The sequence below is a fragment of the Pelobates fuscus genome, chromosome 10 (assembly GCF_036172605.1).
Source record: "Pelobates fuscus isolate aPelFus1 chromosome 10, aPelFus1.pri, whole genome shotgun sequence".
Lineage (NCBI taxonomy): Eukaryota > Metazoa > Chordata > Amphibia > Anura > Pelobatidae > Pelobates > Pelobates fuscus.
The window spans coordinates 13,979,770-14,006,661 of NC_086326.1; the positions used below are offsets into that span (position 1 = coordinate 13,979,770).

A 26,892-nucleotide genomic window follows, 5' to 3' on the forward strand; every position below is an offset into this window, starting at 1 on the left:
ACGCAATCCCACAAGCAGGCTCCAAACGCATGCACCATACACTTTCCTGGCCCTTTTGTCCTCTGGTATCCCACTTGTGGAGACACCAGAGACAATTTAAAAGCAAACACAGCGCAAGCATGTTATTAAATTTGCTTGCGCTGCGCAGAACAAATACAGGGCCTTTTTCTAATGCCAGAGCTCTTCAGCGGGGCTCTGCGCATTGAACCAACTTGCTCACTTTGAGAGGGGGCGTGCTTGTCATTAGTTATGACAAAACACACCCTCTCTGGCCCCGCCCCCTTCTTAGGGGGCCGCTGTGATTGAAAAATGCCCGGGCCTAATTTTTTTCCCAGTCCGGCCCTGCTTGGACCCTTTTTGACAATGTCATGAAGGGGAGGGGCATCGTCAGTATCACATAAAACGCAAGCACACAAAGGGTTGAGAAATCTGGTGCAAAAGTTTAATAGAAGAATCAAGTTGCCAGTGTCAGATTTGATATACACATTGACACACATACAGATACACAGATACCCAAACATGCAAATGCACACACTGACATACATACAAATGCAGACACACACAGACACACATACAGAAACAAATACTGTGTGTCATTATCTCCTTCCCCAGCCCCTCTGTGTGTCTCTACCCCACCAGTCCCTGTCTCTTTTCCTCCATTCCAAAGCCCATGTGTGTGTCTCAGCCCCTCTGTCTCTTTTCCCCCTCCCCAACCCCTCTGTGTGTCTTTTTCCCCTTCCCCAGTCCCTCTGTATGTCACTGTTCTCTTCTCAGCCCCTCAGTGTGTGCCACTGTCCCCTTCTCCTATCTCTCGGTATCATTATCCCCTTCCTCCATCCCCTCAGACTCCTCTGAGAGTCTCTTTTTCCTCTTCCCCAACCCCTCCATGTGCCAAATTCTTCCGGATAGCCCCTCCATATGTCTTAACCACCCCACCCTCCCAATGTGTCTCATTATGCCACCACCCCCACCATGTGCCTCATTCTCCCACCACCCCCCTGCATGTGTCTTTTTCTCCCACTCCTCCCCTCCATGTGTCAGATTCTCCTACCATCCCCCTCCATGTGTCTCATTTTCCCACCATCCCCCTCCATGTGTCTCATTTTCCCACCATCCCCCTCCATGTGTCTCATTCTCCCACCATCCCCCTCCATGTGTCTCATTCTCCCACCATCCCCCTCCATGTGTCTCATTCTCCCACCATGCTCTTCCATATGCCTCATTCTCCCACCATCCCCCATCCATGTGTCTCATTCTCCAACCACCACCCTTCCATGTGTCTCATTCTCCCACCACCCCTCTCTATGTGTCTCATTCTCCCACCACCCCCCATCCATGTGTCTCATTCTCACTCCACCCCCTCCATGCTGCTCATTCCCTGCCCTCTTGTGCCTGCTAACCTCCATGTAGCAGGGCCGAGCAGACTGCAGGTGAAGGAGTTTCTGACAGGGTGCTCACTGCTCACATCGCGTTCTGCTCGGCCCTGCTACATGCAGAAGACAATCACTGTGCTGTGTGCTCCCCTCCTGCCAGTTACCCAGAGACAGAGACCCTTGCACCTGTGCGGTTATGCACAAGCTCTGATGTTTTTCTGGCCGACCAGGAAATATCCAGATGGGCCAAGCTGGCACCACACGAACAGAGAAAGATAGGATGGATGGTGGGCCCCACTCTTTGGCTGGGCCCTCTGCCCAACTTCTCAATCCATCCTTTTTAATAGGGCAAGTACAAAAATCCAGGGGGATCCCCTGTGGACGTCCATGCCCATTACCCTATGCCTGAAAAGAACATAATATAACGTCAAAGATGTAGGTACTTTTATACAGATGAACAACCATGTAAATATCAGATTTTCAAAAATAACAGACTGAGTTTTTAGAACCTATTTGTCCAAAAGTACAACTGTCTAAGTATGGGTTCCTATAAGAATCATTTAAACTATTAATATAAACCAAACCACAAATGTTCATTAATCATAGTATTAATCAGACTACAACCATACACTGGCGATGTCATGCCCACCTTAGGGGGATATTGCCAGATGTAACAAGATTGAAAAGATCTATAATAATTCATTATTTTTGGTCTTACCAAATGTATCCTTAGCTTTCTTTATTTATAAAAATAATAAAATCAAAATGACAAAAAAGGGGTAAACTACTATGAAAATGGCTATTTCTGATGTTAAACAATAGTATGCATGGCATATACAATGAGGTGCCCACAGAGTTCTGTCCTTTTAACGGAGATACAGACAGATGTTGATACTGAATCGTGAGAGTACCAGATAGTTGACTATATATTGCAAGCCCATGTACTGACCACCCCTCTGGTACCCATTTACTAAAAGGCTGCGATGATCAACTGACCAGGAACCGGAGTGACCAGATGTCTCTTAGGAAGTGAGTCGTCATGATGAGCTGGCCGAAGGACAGGAGACGTCACTAGAAAAAAATACGTAGAGCAATAAAATAATAAAAACATTTTCATAATATATGTTCAACTTTTTACAGCATGGATAGGGGCATTGTCATAACCCAGCAATGATCCACTTTTTTTATTAACTTGGAGGAGATAGAGAAAGGGAGAAAAATGCAGAGGAGAGAGATGACATCGAGACGGGCCAGGGTGATAGAGAAAAATAAGGGAAAGAGACAGAATAGACTCGAGGAGCTGACTGTCTCCGAGAACCATATTTACAGGGCAGACTGCAATGTGCATTTTAAACTTTTTTTCTTTGAAAAATTGCACTATCGATAGATTTATGAATATGTGGTATTCTGAAAATGGTGCAAAGAGGTAAACCGGGATAAGTCACCAATACCTCCTGGTTCTACTGGTTTCCATGGTGATTGTCCTACTTTTTGTACTGTGCACCATTTTTCAGATGAAGACATTCTATGGCAGTATCCATAAACTTATCATAGCTGTCCGTGACACGTGACTGTTATTTATCAGTGCATTCTGAGAGCATGCTGCCCCTTCGGTGTATATATGGTATCCTATTCTACCAATAGTACTGCCCAGGTTCTTTCTAAAAGCTAAAGTTCACAAGCCGAGCTGGGTTTATTAATGAAATGAGACAACATTTGACAGAATTGAAATCGAAATTACAAAATGTAGACTACACTAGCCAAGCGGCAATTAGCCATGTTGCAGATTTTCCTTCTAAATCAGCTGTTGATGCCTAGAGTTGGCAGTTTGAATTCTATTTTTACAATTCAGAGTTTTTAGAGGATAAGCTCCATGGTTTGCCTTTACCCAAACAAGTGATATTGAGTTGTAACACTGGTAATGAAATAAAGGATAAACCATACCAGCTGGCTCCGTGAGAAATAACGTGAGTGTAACGACAATCAAAGCGGTAACACAACCACAGATTCTGGTTTCCTTAAATAATCCTTCACGTTCATGTCAGATTTGCGCCATTTTCTTATGTATAAAGCGGTCACTCCATCCTTTATACACTCGTGACTTAATTTCTGCATTTTAGTTGTAATCCACCACTATTTATTCCATTCTAGGATATTTTGCTCCTTTTTCCTTGGATCATTTTACAGTTGGTTACATTCACATGTACGCAAGATAAGGGGAGAAATATCACTACAAAAAACACGGCACATTTGCAATTCGGAGCATTTGTTTATTCTTTGAAGGGACACTCAGGCACCCAGACCTCTTCAGCTTGTTTAAGAGGTCTAGGTGCATAGTCACTGGTCCCTAAACCCTACAGTGGGAATTATAGCAGGTTTTGGGTAAACTACAATAATTACCTTTGAGGGTTAACTCCACCTCTACCAGACAGCCACTAGAGGGAATTTTTGCCACCTGACGCTGGATGGTCTCAACCTGTGCATGAGGACATCCAGCGTCATTACACATGCTTTCCTATAGGGGAAATACTAATGGGAGCGCAGCAATTGCCGCGCATGAGCATTAGGTCTCCCCCGACATCCACGGGGGAGAAGTGGAGGCGGAGCCTGAACCCCTTTTTTGTTATACCCATTCTGCACCACAGAGTGAGGTTGCAAGGGAGGGGGCACTATAGGGAACAACTGTGTTTTCCTGATACTATAGTTTCGCTTAGAGAAAAAAAAAAAGATTGTGATAGCTCATTACTTGTAACAGCAACAGAACAATTTGTCAGAAAAAAGGCTTCTTACACATTGGAAGCAACACATTTATGAACAAAATCAAAATGGAACAGGAGCATAAAATGCCAGAAGAGGCGCAGTGACGAATATTGTGGCACAAATAAGGGAATACATAGGAGCAAAAACTAAAAGTGACAAAAAATGCATAAAAATTATATCTATTATACATAACCCCCAAACTATCCTACGCCAGCTGGACATTTATGCTGCGTAGTGCAAATTACAGGACACAGACTCTATATTTGTAATCATTTCCCTGGAAATGTAGCTGCCCCCTCAAGATTCATGAGTGCCCCCCCCTTCCCTTCCCTTCCCATAATGTCATCTGGCTGGTTTTACATTCCTTCCCCTTCACACGCCAAACATATCTAATTAGGCATGTGTCAAGCAATATTCTCCAAGGACAGCGGCCCAAACAGACACATTAGTTCTGCACACGATTCACGCCTGTGAAAACAGCTAGGAGGGCAGTCAAGCCACTTTTCCACATTTTCGCTCAGTGTAATTATATTATTTTAGGTGAAGTTTAGTTTTTAAAGGCCACAAGTATCTACATCAAGTTCACATAGATTTAGCAAATCAGAAATGAACCCTCCCCCACCCCGTCTATGGCTCCCCAGCTGCCGGAGATCATATTCTACAAGTCTACATCTACGTCTACATGTATTTATTTTCTAAAACAATAATAAGTCACATTTACCAATTTAAAACAGAGTAATTATGGGACAAATCATCACATAGAGCACAGACACTTTCTATCAAATTTTATGACAAGTGCTCCATCAAAATTTACTTACCATAACAACTTATTCAAAATTAAAGGGATAATATAGTGTCAGGAATACCAGGCTGTATTTCTGGCACTATCTCTACCTCTGCCTCCCCTCTCCCCGCATTAAATAAAGCATTAAATACCCTTTATTTACCTGTCTGATCCCAGCGCCGAAATCCCAATGAGCTGAAGTGGTCTTGGTGCCTATAGTGTCCCTTTAAGTTGTTATGGTGTCAGGAGGTCCCTGGTGCTGACTCACATTGAAGGGGTTAAACTGTTCTTAAACAGTTTAAAGTACCCCAAAATCTTTGTTCTAAGTTGAATCTCTCTGCTGCAGAATCAAGAACGGATTAACCCCTTAAGGTGAGCAAGCGTCAGGGACCTCCTGGCACCATAACAACTTCACTTTGATGAACTTATAATGGTGCCTAAACTGTCCCATTGACATATCTTTTAAACTTTACAATTCCAATAAAAAAATAAAAAAATATATATATAGATGGACAGATAGATACAATGTATAAATGGATACAATGAAAGTCCTTGAATAAAGATGAAACGGGAACATCCTGCTTAATAAGTATAATAATACAATCTATTCACAGACACTTTAGAGCACCATGACCTAACATAACACACCGTCTAATTTAAGTGTTGAAGATATGGTTTGAAACTAATTTGCAGTCAAATTGCACTGACATCTGTTGGCATGCTGATGTAGAATTTCTTTGAATAATAACAATAATAATAGTACGCTATTTAGCCAATTATCTAGGCTTTCTAGTATATCTTTGGGTCTGGTGTTAATGGTACCCATTTTATGGACCTTGGAAAGATGGAATTAACCTTGCTGGGAATCGAACATGTGACTCAGACTCAGATTTTTTTTTTTACTTTCCTCCACCCCCGTTTTGTGTGCCCCTAGTTCCTCACTGCACTCTGTCTCCCAGAGACTGTCGCTCTTTCTCAACCAAAACATCAGTCCAATTCCAAAAGAAAACACACTAGGGCCTGTTACATCCTTTTACTTATTTGAGTTAAACGTAAATGCATCAAACATTGATCCGCTCCAGACCCTTTGGCCAGGTTTAGTTTTATTAACACTCACGTACCAGATCTGTTTTTTAGGGCGTCATAGGCATCATGTTCCAGGGAAATAACCATGCTGTCAAATCTCCCCAGGTCGGTAAGAGCCACCAGACCCCTAGAAGACATAACGTGCTGACAATCTTGTTTGCATACAAATATTTACAGAGAAATGAGGCTGAAAACACAACATATTGTATTATTTCTGTGATAGTGGATATTTATGATCTCAGTATCCAATAGAAATGATATAACTTATAAAAAATGCACAGACCCAATTTGTTTTTCAACCATCATTATCTCAGCACCTTCTTCCGTTTTGTTTTTTATTGACCTGGTTAAAGTTTTTACATTCATATCTGCTTATTGCCCCCTCCATAAAGCTCTGATGACACATGGTAGCCTTCTGTCTAGAAGAACGCGAGACGGCTTCATTCTAGAACTTGCTGGTTGTTAATGGTTTAGAACACGCACCTGTCCGTCCATCAGCCCCCATTCTAATATTCCGATAAACTGAAATATTTAACTATGATTCCCTTTTGTGATTTTTTTATTCAATATTAAAATATGATAAATATAATTAAACATAAGTAATTTTGTTTTATCTGTTCAAAGAGCAACATATGGCAATGCTCCAGCAGAATTACAGTTGCCATTTTCATGTACCTTATATCTCGTAGTAACAAAAGTTTCTCTGGGCGATCTAAAATCGCAAGCAGCGGCCTCACCAGATCTTCGATTCCCCCCTCCTGGATATACTGCAGAAAAAATAAAATATTGCAAGTTAAAAGCATAAAACAGCCCCTGCTATTCCAGACCAGGCTCGCGACATCCCCTTAAAGTGTTAAATCTCTGACAATGTACGTCTATGATTTCTATTTAAATTGTTATTCCATTCAGATACACCTTTACCCTGTGCAGGTAGGCACACCTGCAAATAAGCCATTTGACAATTCCATAATGTGGTGTGGGCAGCAAATTGTGATATGACATCTGGTGCATTGTGAAAGCAAATGACTGTCACTCGTCAGACAAGTAGAAAATATTTTAGGGTTTCCCCAAACACCATGACAACGTCAGTGACTTGAAGTGGTCATTGTGCCTAGGGTCTGTATGTGCAGTGTTTTACTATGCAACGTTACACTTATGAAGTTTACCCCTCTGCCGTGCGACCGTGTTATTGGTACGTTATTAGCCAGCCTGGGCTAGAGCCTGGGCTGGCTAATGTTAATTCTATGCATCTTTCTTCTTTCCATGCATTGGCTTAGAGTGATCAGGTGATGCTCTTCGTGTTCTCACCAGTGTTCTGTACAATGGCATGAGCACTTCCCTCTTTCTACTGCTAATACCTCTCCCTATACAACCAAGCATTCTGCTAGCATTTCCTGCTGCTCTATTACATTGTCTGCCTACCTTTAAGTCATCTGAAATAATCACCCCTAAATCCCTTTCCTCAGATGTTGAGGTTAGGACTCTATCAAATATTCTGTACTCTGCCCTTGGGATTTTACGTCCAAGATGCCCTGTCCAATCAGCATCTCCTCATAGAGTTGCATTGAATCAATGCATCTCTATGGGGAAAGTTCAGCACCTCCACGCAGAGGAATGGACACTGGAGGTGTCGCTAGGGAGCAATGTAAACACTGCCTTTTCTCTGAAAATGCAATGTTTACAGGGACTGCCTATAGTGACCAGAACAACTACAGCTTAATGTAGTTGTTCTGGTGAGTATACGTTCCCATTAGGTTAACTAAACAGGAGACATAGGTGACCTAAACAATAAGTTGTTGGAGTACAACTCCTATTGCCCTTGGCTAGTCATAGGAGTTGCATTTTTATTAATGGGCATTTTGTGTTTCTTAGATGCAAGCTGCAGGCTAGGTTACAGACAATTATGTTTGGCGTTTTAGATTTTAATTGTTATTATTTTTTTTTATTTTATTTTTGTTTTGTGCCATAGAACAATCCTTTCTGTTCTACCTTTTGAACCGTCAGAGCTTTCCTACAACTACAATTCCCAGAACCCCTTGCTATGTCGCTTAGAATGTGTATCTGTGAGTGTGTGTCGCTGTATGTGTGTGTCTGGGAGAGCAGATTTATGTATGTATGTGTCTGGTCTGTATATGTGTCTGTCAGTTTGTATTTGTGTATGCCTGGTGGCCATGACAAAAGTGTTTTCACAACTAAGACAGACGGTATCAAACAAATTGCTGGTCTCAAAGCCCCAAAAAAGTCTTGGACTTTGAGTTCTGTTCGCTGCAAGTTGTAGTTAATTCAGATATGATTTGTAAAAGGTAGACTAAAATTCAACAATATTCACAAATATTAGAAAGGTACATTTCTCAGTATGTACCATTGGGTAATAAATATAAAAGAAAAAAACAATGTGGCTTAGTGGGGAAGTGAATCAAGAAGTTAAAAATAAGAAAAGGGCATTCAAAGCCTTTAAATTGGAGAAATCCGATACATCCTATAAAATATATGAGGAAGCCAATAATGTGTGCAAAAAGGAGATTAGATTCGCTAAACTTCAAAATGAAAAAATGATAGTCAAAGAGAGCAAAACCAACCCCAAAGTATTTTTTAAGTACATACATTCTAAAAAAAAAACTAAAAATTAAAGTGTAGGTACACTAAAAACCAAGATGCGTAAATGTAATGAAGACCAGGAAAAGGCCGTTAAAATAACTATTTCTCCTCCGTATATATTAAGGAAGAACCTATGGCAATAGTTATGCAAATGATTCCTGCAAAATCTGGACCCCAGGGCAGAATAGAGGTTGGTGCCATCTGGGGCTTCTTAGATCACCAGGAAGTAGAAGAAGAGTGCTTGGTGCCAGTTTAGACTAAATGGGCCACCAGGAGAGAGGGGCAGGTGAAAAAAGGTTTTGTGCCATCTGGACCACCAGGTAGAGAAGAGGGAAAATAACTGGTGGCATCAGAAGCTATCTGGACAAACACACAAAGAAAGATCCTGCTCTGTGAGGCTGCTTAACTAATTAATTATAGGGTGACCACATTGTTAAAGTGTTAAGGGAGCAAAAAACTAAAGAATGGATGATCGACCCAGTGCTGTTACTCAGTGCCAACCCTGCACGGATATTTTGATACTTGTAGTATGTTGCCATCTACTGGTAGAAAATCAGTATGTCATCATATACAGCTATGTGCTGTATTCCAAGTATGGATTAAAGGTAAAATATACCATATCTTTCTCTGTGTTGTTTTTTTAATATACCATAATTTACATACAAGGAATGGGATAGGTACAGCGCCACTAAAACACTGGAAATCTTTGATAAAACATAAAAGAAAATTAAAGCTTTTGGCACCAATGTTGCCTGGAGCTAAAATACTGAAATCGTCAAAGGCTTGATTATTAATGAGGAAATATAGAAGTAAGAAATAATGTTAAAAAAATAATAAGACACACTTCTGTTTTAAACGTTTACAACTGATGATATGCCATGGCAAGGCATAGGGGTTAGTTCATGAAAAGACAAATTGTGGTCAATTGAAAACCAAAGTGCAAAATTCAAGCAAAAATAGCCAACAGAAGAATACAGACAACTATAGCCCAACGTTTCCAATACAGTTTTCAGTTCACACCATAAACCCAATAATGGAATCTGGCTAATCCCATCTCAGTATATAGAGATACAAATATTAGACCACCCAAGTGCAGTATGTGCAAAATATGCAAAAGGATAATTACTTCCCTTCGTATGGTAAGGTATAACAAAAGGATTCCTCTTAGTCCTTAAAATACACAGATACAAAGCAAGATATACCTATACCTAAAAAATACAAAAGAAAATACGCTCATAGGGGATTAACGTTGCTACAATAAAGTGCCCCTTATTTATATATCGCACTCACAAGATTGAGGTTTTTTTCAAGCTCATCAGAATGATGTGGATTCTCTTGGACCCCTCGTTTGTTGAAGGAATAGATATTACATGCAAGAGATAAAAGATGACATAGTGTAATGCTGTTTTGAAAAAGTATAAATTGGCTTTAATGGTTACACTTACAGCATAAAAGTTGTAAAAAGGCCCATCAATACAAATCTGTCGTCCAGACAATGCAGGAAACGAAATCCTTGTAGAGATCTCAGCCAGATAAACAAATATAAAATCAAATAAAATAAAATCAAAGTTCAAATAACTCTACGCGTTTTGTCTGACTTCGCAGACTTCCTCAGGAGTGATGAAGCACTTCATCACTCCTGAGGAAGTCTGCGAAGTCAGACTTCCTGGCCTTTTTACAACTTTTATGCTGTAAGTGTAACCATTAAAGCCAATTTATACTTTTTCAAAACAGCATTACACTATGTCATCTTTTATCTCTTGCATGTAATATCTATTCCTTCAACAAACGAGGGGTCCAAGAGAATCCACATCATTCTGATGAGCTTGAAAAAAACCTCAATCTTGTGAGTGCGATATATAAATAAGGGGCACTTTATTGTAGCAACGTTAATCCCCTATGAGCGTATTTTCTTTTGTATTTTTTAGGTATAGGTATATCTTGCTTTGTAATCCCATCTCAGGCAGGAATTAAACCACTCCTTTGGAGCTCTGAAGCAAAGTATTAAGTCCATTTCACAGTTCAGATAAATTAAATACTGAATCAATGGGTAGTCAAAGTCAGCCAGTTACAAGTTGATGTTAATTTGATTTATCCATGGAAATGTCTAAGCATTGTTTTAGAGCATATTAACGCGTAGATGGACACGTTTGATATCACATGTTTCTTGTGAAAGATCACCAGCTGTTGGGTTAAAATAATCATATTCCACTGTGTGAATACAGTAAGGAAACAAACTTGCACTTAATATATCAGATATTTGTTAAGACATAAATCCAGAGTAGCTCACTGAAAAGCTTTAGTGACTTTGAGGATTTTTACAATTTGGCTATTTAGACCAGAACGTTTAAATTCACTTTGAATTCTTACTTGAGTTAATAACCTTGATAGTATAATTGTCTTTTTTTTAAATTTACAAGAAGGAACTAGGTTTTTATAGTCTTTTCACAAATTAGACTTTTATTTACGTACCCTTCTACAGTGGCGTGCAACGGCTGAAACCTCGTCTTCATTTAGCAATTTTGAGGCCATATCTTCGGTTGTAGCCAATCTGTCCTCCAAAGAGGTCTGCATGTCTCCATTGTATATTGTGTTTAAATCCCTTTGAGATCCAAAGAAAAATGGCTTATTACGGTCTTTTCCTAAGAGAGAAACAAACCAACATTGCTTGAGCAATCCATTGGAATTAAACAATCATCTAATAAATAAAATTAAAAAAAAAAGTCCGCCCATCAAACTACGCACTGAAGTACTACGCACAATAACTACTTAAAGAGAAAACAGATATTAATAATCAAAAGTAGCAGAAAACAAGGCAGAAAGTACATGAGAAGAAGGTATCTCAAACATTTCTGCAACCTCCACTGATAGTAAGTATTCGTAAATAACAGTCCTGGTAAGTCTAAAGAAACATTAAAAGAACACTATAGGGTCAGGAGCACAAACATGTATTCCTTACCCTAGTGTTAAAACCACCATCTAGCCCCCCCGATCCCCTTGACTCCCTCAATATAGTAAGATCTTACTTGTATTCAAGTCTGCAGCTGATGGATCTGCCCCTGTCTGCCTCTGATCTGCCTACTGTCTGCTGGCATCATCAGTAGTGGTGTTCTGAGCCAATCACAATGCTTCCCATAGGATTGGCTGAGCCTGTCAAGGAGGCAGATCAGGGGCAGAGCCAGCACAAGTCAAACACAAGCCCTGACCAATCAGCATCTCCTTATAGAGATGAATTGAATCAATGCATCTCTATGAGGAAAGTTCAGTGTCTGCATGCAGAGGGTGGAGACACTGAATGGCAGTGCTGCTCACTGTGTAGCACAACCCCAGGAAGCACCTCTGGCAGCCATCTGAGGAGTGGCCAGTGGAGTTATCCATAGGCTGTAATTTAAACACTGCATGTTCACCAGAACAAATCCAATAAGGTGTAGTTGTTCTGGTGACTATAGTATCACTTTAAGTGAAAAACTAAATATATATTACATTAAGGGGCACGATTAAAACTCGAGCTGTGATGCTTTGAATTAGAATGTTATAAAACCCAGTGCAATTTTTTTGAAGTAGCCTCTTCAATATTCCCGAAAAGCCTTCAAACAGATATCAACTGCTGAATTATTCACTAGATCATTCGTCACCGCGTTTAATGTACAGAGCATCTAGAGCTATCCCAATAAGCTCAGCATGGGGACGTTAACTGATCGACAACTACCCCTCTTTAACCCCTTAAGGACACATGACATGTCTGACATGTCATGATTACCTTTTATTCCAGAAGTTTGGTCCTTAAGGGGTTAAATCAAGGGGATCAAAAATATTTTCACGTTTTCCTAAGTGCATATTTATTTAGAAACAATAAATTGATATTCCCTTTTTTTTTGTGTGTGTGGCCTGAGATGCTCAAACTGCATGATCTTGTTACAAGGTTACAAATCTAGCAGGCATATAACATATAACAGGTATATAACATATAACAGGCATATAACATATAACAGATATATAACATGTAACAGGTATATAACAGGTAGCTCTGAGTAGGTGTTACAGGTTTGGCTAGATTTATAAACACAATTAACTAGGTCAGCATGATGATGACTGCTGCCATGGAGTATGTATATGCCGCTGTCTGAGGAAAACAAGTTCCCTGATCAATGTATTTTTATTGGGATACTACATAATTAATAGATTTTTTTTCTTACAGCGCATTCATTCTGTATACAAGAGAGGCAGCACTCTGCATGTGATGTACATCAGTATGAAGGACTGATACGCGATTGGTTGGATCTGGTTAACCTTAATGAATCAGGAAAATCCGCTCAGTGAATCTTTAATTCCCTATGTACCCTATGTACCGATCTCTGCACTTTAATACCAAGTCCAAAAACATCTAGTGAATAATATGCAAACAGCAATATAATAAATCAAATGATACAATCAAACACATTTAATGTCCAAAATCTGAAATTAGACAGATTTCTCGCATCTGGATTAGGCGACATCTGGAAGCTCCTATATACTGCGATTCCCATTAGGCTCAGTCAGTGGATGGATGGATGGAGAACATCCTAAAGACATCTTTCAGACGGACACAATGATGTGTTGCAAATACCATGTGCATCACAGAATATTTATCAAATTAAATGTACTTAACGAGGAAAATATAATAGTTTGCTATTGAAGGTACACTCTAGGCCAGGGATAGGGAACCTTCAGCACTCAAGATGTTGTGAACTACATCCCCATAATGCTCTTACACCCATAATGTTGGCAAAGCACCATGGGTGGTGTAGTCCAAAACATCTGGAGTGCTGAAGGTTGCCTATGCCTGCTCTAGGCACAATGATCATTTTATCTCTTTGACTTGGTTGAACCATTTTAAGCAGTTTAACATGGAATTAGGGTCCCTGCCCACAGTCCACCATCACTGGAGGTGTGCTCCAAGAGGTTTGAGATTTCAAATGTTAGTTATGTTTAGATTTTGAGAAATTTTCTGCAGCTAGCATTTGTCTGCAGTGATGGTGGCATGCAGCCACATCGTTAAGTAATTAGAGACCTCACACTATAGGCACTTCACACAACATGCTGTATTACCCCTCTTCAGGCTTCTGATCATAAATTTCTGGACAATGTTGACTGGAAGAAATAGGAAATACCATGAACATACAATTACCATCAAACATCAAACTGAGATACTATATTGCACCCCCTTTTTTCTTGTTGAGCGGTTATATAGATCTCCAGAAGCAAACATACATTCACATTCACCCATACATATTTAAAGGGACACAATGCATATTAACCACCAAAGATGCTTTAATCAAACAATAAAGGAGAGTTTTGACAAAAAATGGAGCTCTCCCTGGCACCCATATAAGCCAATACCCCCTCAGCTACATTCACAATGCACAATGTACGCTTTCACATTACAAATGTCATTTATGTGCAACTGCCCCAGTGCTCTCAGGCTATCACTGTTCTCCAGGCTAGATGGGCTTGGCACTGATAATTAAGAAGTCTAAGTTACGCATTATCAATGCACCTGGTGGCCAGTGGTCTGCGGTGCTGGGGAGATCATGATTTTTCATCAACTTCTAAACAGTGTGACAAAAAAACAACAACAAAAATAAAATAATGGGATAGCGTGGACACCGAGTTGTAGTGGTTATGGTGTATAGAGAGTCAAGTTAACGTGAATGCCAGTTTCATATCTCTAGCCAATACAAGCATTCTGAGAAAGCCAACACTCAGGTCTGAATATTAACAGCAGCTGCGGTTTTATTATGTACAGACATGTGCACAACAAAAGTGTATTAATGTTCCAGTCTCTCTGAAAAGGATATTGAGGAAACCATTGTCTATTGATTTTATCTAATGCAAACATAAGTCTCCGAACTGTATTGCTTAGGGTTTGTTTTTTTTTGCTAAAGATAAGCAGCCGTTTTACGGTTTGGACAACAAATACATCTTTAAATATTGTCAATGGGCGTTAGTATTGAGCCAAGAATACATTTGGCTGTTCAGGGATCCTAGAACTAGCGCCAATCCGTTCTCTCGGTTTGCGCAGACGCTAACTTCCTACAGGTAATGTTTTCCGAGGTGTACTGCGAATAAATTATAAATTATTTCACACTGAGACAATCTCTTTATGTGAATCGGGGACCAGGACGAGGACCAGGACCATGTCATATTTATCTTTTTGATCCTCAAGATGGTAATATGACGTGATCGACCTCAGAGTTGTGAAGTTGTAATGGTGCTGAATGTGTTCTGAATGACGTTTACTTAAAGGGATATTATAAGAACCAAAGCAACTTTAGATCAATTAAGCAGCTTTAGTGTATAGCTCAGGGGTAGACAACTTTCAGAATATCGAGATGTTGTGGACTTCGTATTCTCTGATGCCTTGACAGCATTACGGCTGTTAGAGCATTATGGGAGATGTAGTCCACGGCATTTAGGAATTAAATCGCTTTGTTTAATTTTATGCAGCCCTAGCCACACCTCCCCTGGCTGGGACTCACACTGACTGCATGAAAACAAATTGGCTCAAGTTTCAATCAGTACAGTGTGTTTACTTTAGACGTTCCTATCTCCTGCTTTGTTAACTGAACTTTAAATTGCACACAGGAAGCTCCTGTAGGCACTAGAAGGTTAGTAACAGACCAGGTGATAAGAAATTCTAAATTAAATAGAATGTGCAATAAAGGAAGTTTACAAATCAGATCTCTCTTTACAGGAAGTGTGTATGGAGACTGCGTGGTTCACGTGCAGGGAAGGTTTGGCAAGGGCTGCCTAAATAAAGTGATTTAATGGCTGAGAACTAAGTGACAATACAGGGGCATGATCTGTACACCATAACCACTCCCTAAAGCTAACATTGTTTTGGCGCTCATAATATCCCTTTACCAGACATTAAATCAGTATTAATTTGACACAGAAGGAAGTCAAAAGAGAAGAACTTGATACCAGTTCATCAATATTCAAGATATCCCAGGGTTGGGGAGTTGATCTGAGAGTAGTATAACTAAAGTAAAGTAAAGAGCATTCTTAATGCTACTGGAATTTTAATTTGCCTACCAAGAATAATGGTCATAGAATCCAGCTGAGAAAACCTGGGTACGCTTTTGTTTTATTACTTTGATCTTCCTGCTTCATTTAATGCCTAGAAGCTCACCGGAGCTTAACAAATGCATTTTAGAAACATATTAAATATAGACGCAGATTATAAGTGGAGCCAATAGGATTGTGTTATAGAAGTTTACCAAACCAGTGGCAGGAGTAGGCTTTGTGTATCATTGCAAATCTCAAACAAATGGTTAAAATATCACAGTTAAAACCTCTTCATGGAATTTATTCTGTTTAAAAGGAGTCTTTAACACCGCTCCTTTGACTTCTAATACAAAGGTTTAATTAACAATTAATTTCGCTTAAGTAAAATTTATTCAGCACTATTCAATAAATAGTGCACAAACTACATATACAGTGTTTTCATTTTTTTTATGTGAAATATAGAACGATAATTGGATAATAAATAATCATCATGATCGTGTCCCTTTAATTTACTTATTGATAATGGCATAACTGATGAATTATACCAACAACTTACGTTCTTGTCAATTAAATGCCAATAAGCTGACACCTAAATTTGTCCTTCATATTTTTGGATAGGCTTGTCAAATTAACTAATATGTTTAAATAAACTTTTCAATTATTTTTTAAAAAAAATATTAAAATATGAAATAAAAAATCATATAAAAAAAATATACCAATATAAAAAATATCAAATTATTAAAATCTTATTTTCAAAAATGTAAAAAAAAAAATAAAAAAAATCGAGGCCTATATCATATGCCACATGCGTCCCATCACAACTATTAAATGTTCACCAATTACCTTTTTCTGTGTCACGGCTTGGTGGGGATTTAGGTTTGCTCAAAGCTCCTTGACTGCTTTCACCATTTACTTTGCCTCGACTACCCTTAAAAAATAAATTCATAAAGGTTTTGGAACGTTGCAGACTAGCATTTTCCGTAGTTGTACGTTTCTCTTTCTTTTTCGTTTTTCTGGCTTCTGGAGTAAAAAATAAAATAAAAAAGTGATTACAAACAGATGCAATGAATCTCATGTGATTCTCTTGAACTGATTTTCTCAAGATCTCTCTACTATACAAATGCTAAATGCACATAAAATACTTCTTACTAGGACCAATTTAGCAACACATACCCCAAAGAGTAAGGTAACTCTGAGATCTCTTAATTGGTTTCCGAGGTTTGCTGAGAGCCAATAATAATGCTGTTTTTGGAGATTCAGACCTATAATTATCCCCACTGGAGGACTTCTTCTTCTTCTTGTGTTGAGATTCCAGGAAGCTTTCTGTCCTTATGGCTGTGTCCTTTAGCAGTACAGTTGGGCGTATAGTTATCTGGGTCTCAGATAAGACCTTCCCCAACTTCTGAGGTCCTTCAAAATCTGAGAGCCTAGAAGAAGACCTAGGAAGGTCAGTCTGTATGGCAGTTTCTGTTCTCCTTAACAAACTATCATGCGATACCTCTGTAGAAATGCCAACATCCACCATTGCAGCATCATACATGGCTGGACTAGAGATGAGAGCGTGATGATATCCATTGATAGCATTCACTGCAGCTCCAGAGGAATATGAAGATATTGAAGAACTGGTTTCAGATGTTTGTGAAAGCTGTTGGAGTTGGCCATTTGTCACTGAAATACACAAAAGTAAAAAAAATTAAATGTGAAATTTCCTTGAAAACCAAGTTTCCCCATCTGAACTTTCCCCCTGTTCTTCTTCTCTTCTAGCGGGCACCCACGTGACATCCACGGATGCATCGTCATCATCAACCACTTCACTTGTATCTGACAACTCAGCAAAGGAAGCAGCAGCGGGTACAACATCATCATCACCACACCGTACGTCCATGTGTGTAATGCTGCCTCACTGAGACATATCCCTGTTATCTACATCCTCTGGCAATAATGCTTGCGCATCACTCATTTCTACCAACTGATGTGTAAATAACTCCTCTGACATATCAAGTGAAGCGGCTGTGGTGCTAGTGTTTGTGGTGGCGGCAGGCGGGCGAGTGGTAACTTCAGAGGTGCCTGAAGCTAAGCTGGAGCAGGATGGTGCGTCAAGGTTCCGAGCGGAAGCTGTAGAAGATTGGGTGTCCTGTGTTAGCCAGTCAACTATGTCCTCAGAACTTTTAGAGTTCAGGGTACGTGGCCTCTGAACACTGGGCATTATTCTAGGGCCAAAGAGAATCACAGCACCACGACCACGACGGCCCCTGAGGGGTGGCCTGCCTCTGCCTGTCATTTTTTTTTCGATTAGTGGTACTATGCGTGCAAGCTACTGTGACAACAGATATGAGTGGTACTGTGCACTGGCAGAAGTTGGCAGAGTAGAAGCTGTAGGCCTGACACACACGCTTGCAGACAACTAACTGCTATTCAATCTATTACAGTCAAAATTGTATTTTTTTTTTAAATGTACACTACTGTTACACCAGATATGAGTTGCACTGGTGTGACACTATGCCCTGGCAGGCCCTGAAATGCACACGTGTGAAGGAAACTGACTGCTATTATATTACAGTCCAAAAAGTATTTGTTTTTTTTAAATGCAAGCTATTGTGACACCAGATATGAGTGGTGGCACTGGGCAAGTGGGCACAGTATACGCTGTGAGCCTGACACACACGCTGGCAGGCAGGCAACTGCAATTAGATTACACAGGAAAAAAAAAAAAGCAGACTGATGTTCTAGCCCTAAAAATGGCTTTTTGGGGTGCTGTCCTTACAGCAGAGATCAGATGAGTCCTTCAGGACTGTAGTGGACACTGAATACACTAGCCTAGCTATCAATTTCCCTATTAAATCAGCAGCAGCACACTGTCCCTCCTCTCACTAAGAATGCAGCTTCAGAATGAATGTAAAATGGATGCTGTCCAGGAGGTGGGAGGGTCTGGGAGGGAGGGTCTGCTGCTGATTGGCTGGAATGTGTCTGCTGACTGTGAGGTACAGGGTCAAAGTTTCCTCAATGATGACCAATAGGGGGCGGACCGAACATCGCATATGTTCGCCATCCGTGGCGAACGCGAACAAGCTATGTTCGCCAGGAACTATTCGCCTGCGAACCGTTCGGGACATCACTAGTGATGGATATACAGATAACTATATTCTATTGGCGCAGGTTGCATGGATCATACATGGCACAGGAAGGGAACAGAAAATTGTCTGGTATAATCATGGAATATAGTTTACCACATTAATCCGCTAGGATTAGGATAATATAGAAAGTTAACATAAGAACCATTCTGCCCATCTAGTCTGCCCAATTGTTTTAATACTTTCATTAGTCCCTGGGCTTATCTTATATCTAGGATAGCCTTATGCCTATCCCACGCATGCTTAAACTCCTTCACTGTGTTAACCTCTACAACTTCAGCTGGAAGGCTATTCCATGCATCTACTACCCTCTCAGTAAAGTAATACTTCCTGAAAATATGTTTAAACATTTACCCCTCTAAATTAAGACTATGTCCTCTGGTTGTGGTAGTTTTTCTTCTATTAAATATAGTCTCCTCCTTTGATTCCCTAAATGTATTTAAAGGTTTCTATCATATCCCCCCGTCTCATCTTTCCTCCAAGCTATACATGTTAAGATCCTTTAACATTTCCTTGTAAGTTTTACCCTGCAATCCATGAACCAGTTTAGTAGCCCTTCTCTGAACTCTTTCCAAAGTATCAATATCCTTCTGGAGATACGGTCTCCAGTACTGCGTACAATACTCCAAGTGAGGTCTCACCAGTGCTCTTTACAATGGCATGGCTTTCTACTGCTCATACCTCTCCCTATACAACCAAGCATTCTGCTAGCATTTACTGCTGCTCTATTACATTTTCTGCCTACCTTTAAGTCATCTGAAATAATTACCCCTAAAGCCCATTTTTCAGATTTTGAGGTTAGGACTCTATCAAATATTCTGTACTCTGTCCTTGGGTTTTTACGTCCAAGATGCATTATCTTGCACTTATCCATATTAAATGCCATTTGCCACAGTTCTGACTATTTTTCTAGTTTACCTAAATCATTTGCCATTTGGCATATCCCTCCTGGAAAACCATACCTTACCATCAAGACCTAAAAATATTTAAGAGAATGGGTCGAAGTACAGACCCTGAGGTACCCCACTGGTAACAAGACCATGCTTCGAGTATACTCTATTGACTACAACCCTCTGTTGCCGGTCACTCAGACACTGCCTAACCCATCCAACAATATTGGAATCCAAACTCAAAGATTGAGCCTATGTGTGACAGTATTAAAAATAACCAAAATCAAATATGTAGACTATACAGTACACTTGAGACTTTATTCCCCAATAAAAAGACAGGTGGAGGCCATACAATGGGTGGAAACACCAGCATCCAGTGACAGTAATTTTAAAGTCACATTATGCTCGCCCAGCATTTGTATTTGTAGTCCACATCTGATAAATGCCACCATATATCAGGACCTTACTTAGACTATTTTCGGGAAGCATCAAGCAATGTGTTACTGCTTGCCTTTCTTCCATCTCTGACTGGATGTCCTCCCGCTTTCTGAAACTCAATCTCTCTAAAACGGAGCTCCTTGTCTTTCCTCCTCCTAATACTGACCCTCCTTTTTCACTCTCCCTTTAAGTTAGTGGTAACCACATAAGTCCATTCTTGGAATCGCGCTGTCTTGGTGTCATACTTGATTCTGGCCTCACCTTTGAGCCTCACATCCAGTATGTTGCAAAATCCTGTAGATTCCATCTTAAAAACATTAAGATGCAAGATGCTACCAAGAAGCTTGTCCATGCTCTAGTAATTTCCCGCATAGATTATTGTAACCCTCTCCTGATTGGTCTTCCCAAAAGCAGTATTGCCCCTCAACAGTATGTAATGAATGCTGCCACTAGACTGATTTTCCTCTCTAGTCGGTCCTCTCATACCTCACCCCTCTGTCAGTCCTTACATTGGCTTCCTATATCCTATAGGAGTCAATTCAAAGTGCTAACCCATACCTAAAAAGCACTGAACAATTCAAGCTCCTCTTATATCTCTTCACAGATCCATAGGTATGCCACTTCTCGGTCTTTCTGCTCTGCCGGGACCTTCTTCTGTCTACTGCTCACACCTGTACAGCCAACTCACGTATGCAGAACTTCTTGCGGGCGGCTCCTTTCCTATGGAATAGCCTGCCTACCGCCATCAGACTCTTCCCTAGTCTTCAATCATTTAAAAAGTGCCTTAAAACCCATCTCTTTAGGAAAGCTTATGGCCTCCCAGAGTACCTCTACCTTACATACTTGCTCTCTCTCCTAAAGGGCATCACTCTCTCTCCCCCAGCTCTGCCTACTCCCATCTCATTTGACTGCTATTTCCTGTCCTAATGTGTTTTATACCCTACCTCCTATAGACTGTAAGCTCGTTTGAGCAGGGTCCTCTTCAGCCTATTGTTCCTGTAAGTTTTCTTGTAATTGTCCTATGCATAGTTAAATCCCCCCCTCTCATAATATTGTAACGCACTATGGAATCCATGGCGATAATAATAATAATAATAATAATAACGAAAACAGGCTTCCAATGATTCAGCTCTGTTATAGTAGACACATATTGAACCAAGAGTATTAATCTTACTGTGGACCATTTGTGGTATTCAGTTTTATATTATTCTGGAGATTCCCCAACCCAGTCCTTAAATGCCTAATGTTACTAGATCCAGTTCACTATAATGCAGATATCAATAAAAGCCCTGACTCTGGGGGTCCTTTATTAGTGGCCCTGGAATGACTGTAATGTAGAAAAAGAGAAGATCATAGTATTGTATAATAGAAATAAAGGCAAAAATAAATTTAAAATAATTCAGCAGTTACTTTTCAATTTCTGTAGCTTCCAGGGGTAGAAATGTGAGAATATTACTGAATCCAATGGTAATCATTTTATCAACCTCTAAAGAAAGAAAGCCTGAACGGCCTTGTATAGTATCTACAACCCTGAGAGTTTAACCAATATGACTGTTGGTGCACTTTCCACCTAAGCGGACTATCCATTTTCCGTATGCCATACACAACCTGGCAGTTGAATAGTAGAAGTTTAAACTTCATACAAAACCTTTATCATCTATGAAGTTAGGTAACAACTAGAATTTTGACAGGTTCTTCCGAACGTTCTGTTTATATTCACTTAGACTAGAGTTCCGTTGATCTCTAAAACAGCCCGAGATCCAATATCTGACAGATGAACATCAAGTGATCCTTTTCTTGTCCTGGGATTTCCCTTCGTGCATCATGAGAATGTTATCTGCTGAAAGCACGTTGAGTTCCAGCCTCACAGTCCATTAAATATCGAATACTTACATCTATTGAGCCAGCAATACTCCGCTATCATTTCCTTGTAAGCAGGGTACATGCCCGTTTCCTGAAAAATAGGTTGAGAAAAAATAAAATCAAAGGGAAAAAAAATGCAAATAAATGATGCACTGTTGAAAGTAAAACCTGATAGTCTATTTTGATAAATAATGTATTCCACTTCACGGATGAAACTGAATACGCAATGCCTTAAGTAAATGACCCTGCCTTGTCTTGAGATGAAGTCTGCATGTTAATGCTTGATTATTCCCTTTCTTTCTGTGTGCAGGTAATTAGGAGGAAGTCATCTAGCTGCAAAACCTGTTCTAAATTTAATTAGTGAATAACACTTGCAGAATATTGTATGGCTTCCCTACAAAAAGCAAACAACCGTGAAGTGGGAGCAGTGGTGCATTTTGGTCCCTTAAAGAGCCAGAACGTTCTAAATAAAGCTATATATATATATTTTTTTTTTATCGTATGTATTTTACAGGACGTTGCTATTTAGATACTTTGCTGTGTTCTGTTTTAATGGATAGAACCTCCCAACATTGTGGTCAGTATAAAATGAATCAATACGGAGGCCGTTCAATAAACACCCAATTTAATTTTTAATCTATTGATTTTCGTTTTATACAATGCAAGGGAGATTTGTCAAATTGTCGTAGAACGTTTTGCAATAGTTCCATTTTTTTTTACATGAATTATCTTTTATCATGAATTTTATCATTTGCACTTTGTTATTTTTTTCTTTTCTGTTACCTTAGTATCGTCTTTTCAATTTACTAATGGGTTTCTTTTTACCAAACAAAACTAATGTTCCACTTATTTTGTCAGTGGAAAAGAGGCCAAAATATTTGTACCGTATTATGAGTTAGTGGCGTATAAGTGTGGATGAGCAAAAACGTTTTTGTTAACACAGTTTGGAAATCTGGTTTTCATGAAATTTGATAAATCTCCCCCTTCAATGGGAAAATTGTGTTACCAACAGCAGAATACTAAGCGGAGTATAGTTAATGTAAAACATTTCTAAGACTCAAAACATGTGTATGGTATGTATGAAAGTGCGGGGATCTATAAATGACCACCATTTTTTTAGATCACCTTTTTTGGATCATTCTAGAGATCCCTGGACATTACATTTATTTAGTTTCCAATCCTATATAAAAAAAAAAGCCATAAAAACCTATTTCGTTAAGAAGACTTTTCAATTTTCTCTTCTCTTGTATGTGAATTATCAATGTTTATGGCCTTTTCTACGTTTATTACATTTTCATCATTTTTTTTATTTCATGTTACTTTGTGTGTAGTACATTCCAGTTATTAATACTCTAACTTTTTTGCAGCACTTTTATCTTGGTGTAGAAAGCAAGGCAGAATACACACAGAATATTCAGAGAATTCTTAGCTAATGGCATATATTTGTAAAAGTGCAAAATCTGTTGGAATATGGTGACCCATCCTAGAACACTTTTAAAATACAGATTTTTGAAACCCTCGTAGACACACCTTTCAGAACACTGTGATAAATACCCGCCCTCCCCCCTTGTCTTCATGAAAAACATTTCTATAATTACATACCAATCTAGGTTGAAAGAACACCCTCTTCCATGGAGGTCAACCTTTTACCAATCTGAAATTGAAGTGATTTTACAAAAAAAGGAGCCCTCTCCTATAAACACGTCATCATACTAGGTTTATATACTTTGTAATTCCCTTTGGATTTAATGATTTTTAAATTTTTATTTAATTATTCCTCACTTCTATTAAACGGTTTAACTTTTTAGGAGTTTGTTTAATCAGTGCTGCTCACCTTGTATCTGCATGTGACAATTGTCTTGATGTAATTATGTGTGTGTTTTTAATTTACTCATTGCACAAAACTGTAGAAGGCTCTAAGCATCATGGGAAACGTAGCTCAAATATTTTGGGGTGCCAAGGTAAGCCTTCACTGAACTCCTTGGTATCATAAATTGCATCAAGCTCAGCTACACAAACGTTGATGTTCAACCACAATAAGCATGACGGCTCACTATGGTCTCTGAATAAACTTTTTTTTTTTTTTTTTTAAACTCACTAACTGTTAGGAAAAAAACAAATGTCAAATGATTTATCTACAGCAGTCATCATTAATCATTAACGTATATGTCAATCTTTGTGAATAAATCATTTGAAAAGTTTTCTAACCAATTGCAAAAGCTTATCCAAAAGAATGAAATTGAGGCCTATACTGCTCAAGTGGTAGGACAAAACAAAAACAAAACAAAAATCAGAGGATCTACCCACTTACTGTTGGTCAATTTACATTTTATATATAATGCTGTATTACTTAGATGATATTATACCTTAATAGTCAGCATAATGTGTGTTAACCCCTTTAGCACTTCCACTGCCTTGCTATGGCTTATGTCTTCAAAGTTGACTCCATTGGCTGCAAGGACTTGATCTCCAACTTTAATACCCCTTTCATCGGCTATCCCTCCAGGATCTACTCTACAAATAAAAACAAGGATTTATTAAGTGAATTACAGAATGGTATTAATGGTTTTAAGTTACATGGAATACATTTCCTGATTGTTACGTATTCAAGGTTGAATTTAAATCCTAGAAGCTGTCTGTCATTTTAAAGAGAGTGTGAATCAAGCTAACGTTGCACATGTCAAGTCAAGTTAAAAGTTACATATATATCAATGTACTTAAGTAGATGTTTGTATTGCTCCAGGTACTGGCTGGAAATGGGGGAAGGAAGTAATTGCTCATGGGTTAATAGATTAAATGATTAAAAGCAACTGGAGGAGTGGACCTGGAGGTGCGTTGGAGGTGTATACCTGAGAGACCTAACAGCCAGACTATGATGAGTATTTATGTTGTGAAGCATCATGGGAAATGATTACAATTTGCTCTGGGGTGAAATGAGACAGTACACAAGATACTCATCACACTCAAGTCCTCGTTGGTGACAATGGAATAAGGAAAAAGACTCTGCATTTTTCGGCATGCACAGATTTCTATGATTGTGCTGTGCAGGAAGCCTGATGGAAGATGGAAGCAAGGAACCCAAAACATTATGGTGATACCAAAGACTAGGTACCAAAAATACCAAAAAGATTGTGGTGAGCTCAAACACCATGAAACTCCCTACATTTCAAATAAAAAAATAATTCACCTGCATCTCTGAATTTGGACTTTAAAAAGTACACACAGAGACCTGAGAAATCATTTTCCCGCAATTCTCCCAGAGTTCACAGCTTGATATGTAAATGAACACAGATATGTATCATATTACAAGTCCAGTTGCCATTCATCTATGCTTACTTGCAGGCTATAGGTTACCAGCCCTTCCCTGAATATAGCTATAATCGTTCTGCAAGTTTTACACGTTCCCCTGTCCAGGGCCTAAGAAATGCATTATGTCTTCATCATTGGTTTTTGAGACTGGATATCAATTGTTAGATAATCAAAGAAGATATAAAAAGTAAATTTGGTGAAAATATAAACTGGCGGTCAAATATCAAATATGCTAAACAACAAACTTTCCCCCAAAAGCTCAATTACTGTTATATTTACTTGGAAACGAAGATCCCAAGTCCAAATTCTTTTCCTCCTCTGATGTTAAAACCCCAACAAGTGTCATCGGAGGATGTGTAAAGATGTACAATTCTTCTCATTCCATCTTCAGAGCTGGTATCAGACGGCGTGGACCCTACCTTCTCCACCACCAGCCTCTTATTTAAAACATCCACCCTACAACACAGAATGGGAAATGGCAAGATTGTGGGTATCAAAGCAGTTTTCAACTCCAGAACACATTCTCACTAAGAGCATTTTTGTCAGTAGCAATTGGTGAGAAAAAAAATCTTTAAAACAACCACACTTTGCAGTTTGCTTTTAAGGGACGCTCCAGGCTCCTGCACGTTAGGTGCACTGTGTATGGAGTCTAGAGTATCTGTTTATTAATAGAATATAACCATCCCATTACAAAATCAGCAAATCTCAATGGCTTTTTCGTGTTCTCAGTCAATCTAATTTTAGGGAGAATTATGTCTTGGCACAGAAAATGCCAAGATAGGAATACATCATGGCAGCCTCCTTGTCTGCTGTTAAATGTAGATTCCCAATATTGCATAACTTTATTTTTTTATATAAAGTATACATGTAATTATCTCTTTTAGGGTTATTCACTAAATTGTGAGTTGTCAGGAATATAAATGTTAGGTCAAATTAGCAGAATCTGAAGCACAGCTATTTTTTCAAATTCAGCTATTTTTTCAAATTCAACTATTTTGCCCTAAAATGTTAAATTCACTTTGAATTTGTAAAAAATGACCAATTCAGTAAATAACTTTGTTTAACGTTAAATTCATTTCTGGACCCGTCTATGGATGCCTAAGGCCACGCCTGTGAGATATTTACTGGCGATGCCGGAGCATTTTGGGATTATCCACTAAGCAAGGAATAATGTACAAGACCTGGAGAAAAATCCAATTACCCCACCCTTGGTCATCCTACATCTCCATTAAGTCACTTCTTTTCATACCTTCTCACAGTATTTCTTCCATTTAAATATAAAAAACAATAACCCAGGCACTCCAGCATATTCCAAAATGTAGGCAATCTTTATTGGAACAAGGAACGTTGCTTTTTGGTTCCTTGTTCCAATAAAGATTGCCTACATTTTGGAATATGCTGGAGTGCCTGGATTATTCTTTATATTTAAATGTTTAAATTGGTCCTTTTTTGGTACTGAGAATTATCCACTAGAGCACCCTGAATTCCAGACGAAGGATTGAGTGCACTTCCATCACCTACATATAGTAGCTCTTCCGTTCTCTTTTTTCAGTATATTTTATTGTCCATTGCTATCCCCCTCTGTAATTTTTATCCTAAGTTGCTTTTTCCAC

The 26,892-nt window shown here is 39.1% G+C and overlaps 1 protein-coding gene across 1 annotated transcript in view; it reads right to left on the reverse strand.

The window, feature by feature from the left end:
- The window catches only part of PDZD7 (PDZ domain containing 7), a 58,571-nt gene that overhangs the window by 12,691 nt on the left and 18,988 nt on the right, over window positions 1-26,892 (reverse strand). The window contains exons 5-13 of the mRNA XM_063433575.1: window positions 25,559-25,735; window positions 24,337-24,484; window positions 22,001-22,061; window positions 16,822-17,316; window positions 16,492-16,668; window positions 11,074-11,243; window positions 6,679-6,770; window positions 6,039-6,130; window positions 2,370-2,444 (exon numbers count right to left, since the gene is read on the reverse strand). Coding sequence (XP_063289645.1) covers window positions 2,370-2,444; window positions 6,039-6,130; window positions 6,679-6,770; window positions 11,074-11,243; window positions 16,492-16,668; window positions 16,822-17,316; window positions 22,001-22,061; window positions 24,337-24,484; window positions 25,559-25,735 — 1,487 coding nt within the window. The remainder of the gene's footprint in view (window positions 1-2,369; window positions 2,445-6,038; window positions 6,131-6,678; window positions 6,771-11,073; window positions 11,244-16,491; window positions 16,669-16,821; window positions 17,317-22,000; window positions 22,062-24,336; window positions 24,485-25,558; window positions 25,736-26,892) is intronic.